The sequence below is a fragment of the Cyprinodon variegatus genome, unplaced genomic scaffold (genome assembly GCF_000732505.1).
Source record: "Cyprinodon variegatus isolate N-32 unplaced genomic scaffold, C_variegatus-1.0 Scaffold926, whole genome shotgun sequence".
In the NCBI taxonomy this organism is placed as follows: domain Eukaryota; kingdom Metazoa; phylum Chordata; class Actinopteri; order Cyprinodontiformes; family Cyprinodontidae; genus Cyprinodon; species Cyprinodon variegatus.
In genome coordinates, this window is record NW_015151379.1 from 23529 (window position 1) to 32760 (window position 9232).

Sequence of the window (9232 nt, forward strand, 5' to 3'; positions counted from 1 at the left end):
GATACCGTTAGCAAAATTGCTTTCAGGCTTGATAAATCACTTTGCGAGTGCTAAATTAATATATTTACATGTTCTCCTCCCACTAAACGCCCCATATTGCATATTCATTGCAGAAAAAGTACTAAATGGAATAGAGGCGCTGTTTAGCACGTTTTAAAGACCAAATCCTTTTAGCACGCTGTTGATAGATCAGTTTGTACATTTTTTAGCGTGCGCAGTGAAGTAGCTCACGTTTTTATACACGCAAACCTTTGATAGATCCGGCCCTATGTTGTCTAAACCTGAATACAGTGAAACTCTGACTTTTCCGGTTCACAAAGAGATTTTATTCATCCTCTGTTTCAGTCACAGTAGTAACATTTTCCTAGAGCTAACCTGGTCAGCAGCAGGTTTTCTTCAGTAAACTCAGAGTGTCTCTGCTCTCCTTACGGCCAATCACACTGTTTTATTACCTGATTTAATCATTTTTTTCATCGTTTTGTGCATAAAAATATATATATATATATATAATTTACTAGGTCTGTGAGACACATTAGCTTTTACATTTACAACATTGCAAATTCCTTTGATGAGGATCTTAATTATGGCAGTGCATTTTATTATTTAGGGACAGGATTCTACAACCCAGTTGACAGGATATGAGATTTATTTGTTTTTTGTTTGTTTAATATGAGCACGATTTGGATAATTTTTTTTATTTTCTAATATTTACAGTGCTTGAAGTACTACTGACATTATTTTCAGATTGGACATAAGGAATTACTTCAGGGTTAGGGAACCCATGAGATGATGCACAGGTTCTATATATGAGAACAACGGTTTTAGACTTCCTCTTCACCTGCTGCCAGAAGATTTCACCTAAATAGATACGTTGATCTACTACCAATCAAGAAATAATCCCGTGATATAATTGTGGTAACAACTACTATGGCAAGCCGTTGTGATATATAGTAGTTTTGCTGAATATGTATTTCTAATATCTGGGGGAAAAAATCAGGATAACGATTCTGGATATCTTTAAATTGATTTGGGATCTTCCAAATACTACTGGTCAGCATTTGCATCATTTTAACCATGAACATTTTTTTTTCAGATATCATAAATACATTTTCAGACAAGCTGATAAATGTCAGAATGGCCACTTAAAATAGGTAAACATTTCTATGTATAAAACTCAATTCTTACTAGTATAATTTTGTTTTTTTACTTTCTTAAGTACCTGTTGAATCGGAGCTCCACTGATAATAGCTTTTCATACTTGTTGTGCATGTGCTTAACTCTGAGTGGACGTAGTTAAAATTGATTAACTAATTGTTCGCAGTCGTTGTGAAAACAAACACTCAAGAGTTTCCGACTTCCTATCAAGACCAAAAAAATAACAACTTAGATCCTGAATTTCTGTATGAAGGTTTCTCCATGGTTATTTGAAGAGGTTGATGTAGATTTGCATCTCCTTAAAGTAAAGCAGAGAGCAACCATTGATAAGAATAAGGTTATTGGTTACTTAGGAAAACAATACAAAGACTTCAGATATTTTCAAACGCGTCAAAAAGTCAGATGAGGAGTTGCTCTTGTTATCCCGGATCTAAATATTGTATAAAATTATCGACCCAGTGATAATTTGTCTGTTTATACAGGAGAGGTAGTGGCATTAATGCTGACACTACAATAGGTAGAAGAAAATCTGTCTCAGTTATTGTTTGTTCAGATTCTAGCAGGGCTCTGATTAATATTAAGGAAATGTATTTAGAATATAGAAAAGATCTTACTTTTGATATGTGTTACCAGAATAAAAAGTTATGGGATGCAGGTTGCTTTGTTATCGGGTTCCAGCACACATAGGAGTGGAGGGGAATGAGCTGGCAGACTTCTATGCTAAAAAAAAAAAAAGCAGCACAAAAGAACCAAGTGGACATCAGCATTTAATACAGTTGTTTAAGATAGGCTCTGTGTCTGCACCTTGAAGCTCTCTCTCTCTGGTTCTTTTTCCTGAAAAGAGATCACTCGGGACAAACTCTTTAAATAACACTTCATAACTTATATGTACTGAAAAACCATTAGACATGACAACAGATTCTGATAGAAATGGTCATCTTGATCAACATATTCCCATTATCAGTTCGTATGAAATCGTACGAAAAGTTATGCACAGTGTTATGCACAGTATTTCGTACGTTTTTGACATTTTTCCTCGAAAAAACATATTGGTGTGCATGCGCAACCAGACAGACGAAAAAAACAGATCAGCGGACGGACGTAAAACTGGGACGGACAGTGCAATAATTACTTCATGATGTCTCTCACTAGGTTGCTTGCTGTTTTGTATGTTAGGGTTAGGGTTCATTGTATGTTGTTGAATGGTGCGTAAGACGTACAAATACGACGAAAAAAAACGTCAAAAACCTACGAAATACTGTGCATAACTTTTCGTACGATTTCATACGAACTGATAATGAGAATACACTGTCTTGATTGGCAGCTGCATACTCCCGGGCTCACCTCTCAGGAAGTGGCCCCAATTAATAGTTAAAGAGACATTTTATACATCTCCAGTCTGCCACATCATCACATTTTACATTACTATAGATGAGGAGACATCCATGGCTCCAGCCTTATCAAACTATTACACTTTGTTCTTGGCTGAAAGACGCCGCTCTCTCGTTCCATTTCCAAATATTTGCCACGCACAGAAATGAAGATTATAACTGTATATCCAGACAGAGGAACTGTCTTAATTACATAAACTACTGAGGAAAACATCACTTCTGACACGCAACAGGCAGGTATTATGAAGGTGTAATAAACTCATACATTAATGACAATTATCCTAACACAATAAAGCAGAAATTAAATCTATAGTAAAAAGGTGGCTAGTCAAAGGTGGCAGAAGAATGGGACGGAGAACATAAAGGAAGACATTTATATAGAATTCAAAAGGTCAATCAAGCAAGGAAGACAAGTAGAAATAGAATAGAAGAGGATGTTATAACAAGGAAACATGTAACAGGGAACTGTGATTACTGTGATGAGCTGGAAGATTTAGAACATGTGCTGATTCAGTAGAGCCAATATCAACAATGGAGAGATGTACTTAGGAATAAATTTGATCAAGAGAATGTATACTTTAAGGTTTTCAGAAGTCTGTTTATCTTGTTTTTAGACACTCTTTTGGCTTTACCCATTATTCTTTTCAAAAACAGTCACAAACCTTTGATTCATGGAGTCATCTGGTTCATCTGTTGATGATCGTTCAGGTCTGTCGTTATTCGTTCTTTTGTAAAACCTTTAGCCGTTCAGCGTAGTTTCTTCACGTGGACCGACAGCAGAATGGTTATGATGAAAGAAAACTCTAGAATAATCCTCTCCTTAAATGTTCAATCTGTAATCAAACTGAACTAATGTTCACAGATTTATTTCATCCCATCAGAGCTTCAGCTTTTCTGCAAAATGGCCTTTAGATTGTTTGTGCTAATTTGAGGGCAACACCAATTATTGAAGATCCTCTGCCTCTTTTTTACACTTAACATTAACGCCCATAGTGCCTGATGTTTTTATTTCCTTTGCTTTTAGTTTGTTTTGATTTAATGTTGTTTTATTTTTTTTTATTTTTTAAACAAGTGCACATTTTGTCTGTTGATTTGTGGACTCCGTTGCAAATGAAATGCCCATTAAAAAAATAAAAAGATGATAAATTATTTAAATTCAATTTTATACAGAATTCCCACCTTTGCTGCCATCTGCTGGTCGGTTCCAATAAAGCAGACACTTACTCAACCACTGTTCCTGTGCAACTATATAAAGACTTAGAGAAGAAGACAAACTTTTCTCCACTTTTTAAACATTCATGCTAACTGTTTAAGTTATGTATGATCTATCAAGTCAAACAAACATGTAATCCACTAAACAAAGCAGGCATATTATAACTGAGGGCTGATTTAGAGTCACGCCTTTCACATCTACCAGAGCTGGAGTCAGCAGAGTACCAGCCCACATCAGGACCATGTGGACACATATTCCTGACATGTTTCCTTTCTTTCTGCTCTCTGTGAAAATGTGGCTCCTCAGCTTGGCTCAGTGGCTCAGCCTCAGATGGATAATGATTTTTACTTTCGCAGTCCTCCTCTTGGTCAACCTGCTCATCAAAAGGGATCCACCTCACTTTCCACCAGGACCACCGGCTCTTCCTTTTTTTGGGAATGTATTCAGCATCGAATCTAAGCAGCCTCATATTTACCTCACTAAGGTCAGTTTGTAGATTTAAGTAAAAAAAAAAAAAAAAATGGTAATCCAACATTTTAGCAGAATTAAAGTTTCTAAATGTTTGGTGATTTCTTAGACATACTCGAGTCCAAAAATGTGAAAAATTTGATGACTGGTCCTGGTGCCAACAACACATGGACTATGCATTATTGTAGAGTCATATGCTCCACAATGGAGCCCTTATCCTTTGCTTCTACAATCACAGCTTGCTGATCTTTATGGGAACATTTTCTGCATACGTCTGGGAAGACACAAAACCGTGTTCTTGTCTGGGTGGAAGATGGTGAGAGAGGCTTTAGTGATACAGGCTGAAAACTTTGCGGACCGGCCTTACAGCCCCATGGTGACCCGGATTTACTCAGGAAACTCAGGTAAGTCAAGTTGACCAGACCTGAAGGATGATCACAACCAATAGTTGAGGGGTGTTTGATTTCTCCACCTTTTTCAGGAGGTCTTTTCTTCAGTAATGGGAAGGTATGGAGGAGGCAGCGACGCTTTGCTATGGCCATGTTGCATACATTTGGCATGTCCAAGGGATCCATGGAGGAGAACATCCGTCAGGAGAGTCGACATCTACGGGAGGCGATGGAGAAGGAGGAAGGTAGAAAGCTGCAGAAAACAGATCAGACTGTAGCTTCATGTCACTTTCTTTGTTTAAAGACTCTTGTCCTCCTGTCAGGTAAGCCCTTTGACCCGGTGCCACTCCTGGACAACGCTGTTTCCAACATAATCTGCCAGATCGTGTTTGGGAGAAGATTTGACTACAGTGACGAGGAGCTGCAGAGCATGTTGAGAAATCTGACAGACATGGCCTACCTTGAAGGTTCAATATGGGCTCTAGTAAGACACAAAGAAAAAAAATCCTTTTTTGCACTTGATTCCATCAATGGGTGTTTGTTTTCTCTTTATACTCAAAGACAGTTTATATGTTTTAAAGTCTTGATTTTCTTCTGTTAACAGCTTTATGATGCTTTCCCGGGATTGATGAGACTCTTGCCAGGGCCTCACAATGGGATTTTTAGCAGCTCTAGGTCTTTAAAGGCATCAATCAGGAAAGAAATAGAAAGACACAAGTTGGAATTGGATCCAAACAAACCACGAGATTATATTGACAGCTTCCTTATCGAGGAAAGAGTATGCATCACTTCAGTTCATTGGAAATGTTAAAAACGGGGGTAGAAATGTCACACATAAGACCCGTTAGCATGTTTGTCTCTACTTTGACAGCGTGACAGAAAGCAGGACATGGGCTTTGTAGAAGAAAACCTGGTGCTGTGCTGTCTGGATCTGTTCTTGGCTGGCAGTGAAACCACTTCAAAGACTCTGCAGTGGGGACTAATCTACCTTATAAACAATCCTCCCATACAGGGTGAGCTCAGATTAGGACAGTTCTTACAAGAAGAACGGACTAAATTACTATACCGAGGGAATCTCCTGCTTATTAGTCCCTAATGGATATGATTTGCCTGCAGAGAAAGTCCAGGAAGAGATAGACAGAGTGGTTGGACAGAAGCGTCAGCCCACAATGGCGGACAGATCTAACATGCCCTTCACTGATGCAGTCATCCACGAGATCCAGAGGATGGGAAACATCGTTCCCCTCAACGGGCTCCGGATGGCTGCCAGAGACACAACCCTAGGTGGTTACTTCATACCAAAGGTGCATCCCATCTTCCCCCAGAACACTCCTGCAGAATGTTCTCTTCCTCTGCTCAATGCTGGCCTTACGGCTGTCTCTCCGTGTCTGCAGGGGACGGCTGTGATGCCTAACCTGACCTCTGTTCTTTTTGATAAGAACGAATGGGAAACTCCTGACAGCTTCAACCCCAAACACTTCCTGGATGATGACGGCAGCTTCAGGAGGAGGGACGCCTTCCTACCTTTCTCTGCTGGTAGTAAATTCATTTAAGCAATAAGTCTGCACACATTTAAAAAAAAAACTACTCTAATTTAGAACTAGGGGATGATGGAGGTACCCTTTTCCCTTCTCTTCTAAGGAAAGCGAGCATGTCTTGGCGAGGGTCTGGCAAGAATGGAACTCTTCCTGTTTTTTGTCGGGTTGTTCCAGAAGTTTCACTTTGCTACCCAGGATGGAGTGGAGCTGAGATACGAAGGAATAACCGGAGCCACACGTACACCGTACCCATTTAAGATCTTTGCAAAATCCCGCTTTCCTTTGCAGAACATAAGAAACGCAATATAAGCTGCAGGATAGACGACAAGCTCTTTGTTAACAACACATATCTGTTGTTAATGTGGCAGAATCAGGAGTTTTTTAACCAGATGATGGATAAGATGAAGCATTGTCATGTTCGCACAAAATTACTGATTTGTTACCTGTCCAAAACTAGACGCTAAACCTGCAAACATACATGTACCAGTGTTAATTACCGGTATTACTAATAGCCACCCTTCACTTCCATTAATTTTATTCCTAGAGCTTTTGGACATTAATCATAGATTTCATGGTTGAATCTGTCTGACTGGAATCTTTTCATTATTCATTATTGTAAACAGAAAATGCTGAATTACATGATGACAACAGCAAATATACATTTTTCCATGAACAGTTTCCGTCTGAGAAAACAGATGAAGATTTCTCTGACAAAAAAAGGATACATGCAGTTTTACAAAACAAATTTATTTAGAGAACAAAAACTTCCAATTTCTGAATTCCATTAAACATTTATTTAATAAATTACAAACAAACATTTAGCATAATGCAGGCTGTTGTTCTACCCTTGATTGTACCTTGTTTTATTTTTATAATCAGCAATTTTCAAGAAAAATAAAGAGGATCAGGAGACATAGATCTCTAAATCATGTGGTCATATTACAGCAGATCTCTGAGGCGCAGCTCACAGCATATAGAGTGAAAAGGCAAGAACACGCCAAACCTGAACAGCTTGCAATGACTTGTAGAAGCTTTCATTCACTTTATTAAATCCACAAACATTTTACTCAGGACTTTTTGTGAAAGGAGCAACATAAAATAAAGCATTAATATAAAGCGGAAGTATTAGCACACATACAAAATAAGCTTAAAAAAGTGGGGAAAGCATTTATTCACTGCTTTACCCATAACCCCAAATAGAATCCAGCCTCGCTATCAGTCCTTTATGCATGATAGAGGTGGTGTTAGCCTGTAAAACCCCATGTTTGGCGTACAACTCACCATCAACGTTACAAAGTAGTGGTGGCAGCACCATGCTGTGGGGTTACATTTACCTGCAGGTTTAAATGCTGCTAAACGTAGGGCGATCCTGGCAGAGAAGGACTTCAGACTGAGGACCAGGTTTTCCTTTTAGCAGGAAAGTAAACCTAAACCTACATTCAGAGCAGTGATTAAATGGTTTGGGTTCACGCCTTAGAGCGTTCAACCTAGAAACGACCACAACCAGATGGAAATCCCACCGATGGTTCGGCAGGAATGGAAGCATTTGCAGTCTATACCTTACAGATGTTGTAAAAATTTAAAAGTTAGAAATAATTTCTCTTTTTAATTAACAATAAAGCTCTATGTTACGATGGCCCATCACAAAAAGTCACAATAAAATCACATTGAACATGAAAAAAAAAACACATAAATACACTAATGTTTCCTGTTTATATTGAACAGCCAGGTGGTAGATTAATAAGCTTTAGTGTGAATGTCTAACTTTATTTAAAAATAATCAACATTCTTAGATAAAACTTTGACTACAATTATTAAAACCTTTCTGTTTGTGATTGTTGTTTTTAAAAGCTGGTGTTGAATCATTCATTTTTCTATTAATAACTATTACACATAAGAATCAGGATATACAGCAAACAAAAAGAGCCTCTCAGCTCCAGTTTAAAGCAGATGGAGAAAAATGACTATTCTGATTTCATTCATTTTTTTTTTATTTTGTCATTGATGTGAATGAGTCTTCAATTTTAAGGAAAAAGAAAACAAACTGGCAGCGCTTGTTGCTAAATGCTTAGAAGTCCTTGGTGGCCCGCACCAGATATGGCTGGATTTAAGATTATTTATTCTGCTGGATTGCGTGTGCAGCGTTATGGTGCATTTCTTAAGTATTTACACATAAAATCTGATTGGCTTCGCAACTTAAATGTCACTCTAAAGCAAAACTAAAACTATAATAGACTTCATTTCTAAAAGTACTTTGTTCCAAACATGTAGACAGTGATAGAAAATCTACATCTGGCTTTGGCTTGTGAGGTGGAGTCTGGGGTGAAGTCCTTCAGGCTGAAGCACGGCAGGGTATAACCTCACTGCTTCTACCTTAGACAGGTACCCGTCTGATCAGTGCTCACTGATCCCACGCAGTGCGATCCACCTCAAAGGCAGACAGCAGATGTGTTTAAGGTCACTTGGGTGCTCATAATGCGTGTTTTTGCCTTGTTTAACTGATGTGACACAGTCTACTTGGAGGTAGTGGTGGGAGCGCTGATGGAGGAATCCCTGCGCGGGGCGTTTGAGACTTGCCTCTGCTGCGTCAGAAAGGACTGGCCAGGGGAGAACATGGAGGCAGCGCGGCCTCCGAGGCGGGATTCCATGGCCAACTTCTGAAAGCCCAAACTCTGAGAGCAAAGAAAGCAATGGCAGACATTGTTTTAGTAGAGATACACAAGTATGAACATTGTTGCTAATTTCTGCAGATCCTGCTTTTATAAAATGCAACTTCTGGTACCAATTTTAACCAAGTCTGTTTTCTTATTGGGGGATTTAGGATTAGGCAATACCAGGCAGTTGCCTAGGGGGCCCATAAAACTGTGTTTACCACTATTCCTTATTTGTTCACATTAATTATGTTTTTGATAAAAAAAATCCTTTTAGCTATAATGCCATCAGAAGGTTTATAATATGATGGACCCCTTCAGTGTCCACCATATTGGATCAGTCCATTTGCTGCACATGTTCTGGAGACTTTGGCGAAAACATCTAAAAGCAGCGAACTCTGCTCTCCAGAGCAAGTAGATTGGTAAC

The 9232-nt window shown here is 38.8% G+C and overlaps 2 protein-coding genes across 3 annotated transcripts in view; one reads left to right on the top strand and one right to left on the bottom strand.

Annotated features, from left to right (window-relative positions):
• Positions 1-4051: 4051 nt before the first annotated feature.
• On the top strand, positions 4052-6463 carry LOC107099970 (cytochrome P450 2J6-like). Its single transcript, XM_015398310.1, has 9 exons — positions 4052-4243; positions 4466-4631; positions 4709-4861; positions 4940-5100; positions 5221-5394; positions 5488-5629; positions 5733-5920; positions 6011-6152; positions 6258-6463. Exons 1-9 carry the CDS (start codon positions 4052-4054, stop codon positions 6461-6463), a joined length of 1524 nt encoding a protein of 507 aa, XP_015253796.1.
• A 432-nt stretch (positions 6464-6895) lies between these two features.
• hook1 (hook microtubule-tethering protein 1) overlaps positions 6896-9232 on the bottom strand; it is a 29556-nt gene continuing 27219 nt past the window's right edge. For both annotated transcript variants that reach the window (XM_015398324.1, XM_015398325.1), the window contains one exon: positions 6896-8826. In XM_015398324.1, the coding sequence (XP_015253810.1) occupies positions 8668-8826 (159 nt within the window). In that variant the 3' untranslated portion in view covers positions 6896-8667. The remainder of the gene's footprint in view (positions 8827-9232) is intronic.

Excerpts from the sequence above, each read along its gene's own strand:
- LOC107099970 (XM_015398310.1), top strand. The coding sequence starts at position 4,052 with ATGTGGCTCCTCAGCTTGGCTCAGTGGCTCAGCCTCAGATGGATAATG. Across the intron at positions 5,101-5,220 it reads AAGGTTCAATATGGGCTCTA|CTTTATGATGCTTTCCCGGG; the intron begins GTAAGACACAAA and ends TTCTGTTAACAG. Across the intron at positions 5,395-5,487 it reads GCTTCCTTATCGAGGAAAGA|CGTGACAGAAAGCAGGACAT; the intron begins GTATGCATCACT and ends CTACTTTGACAG.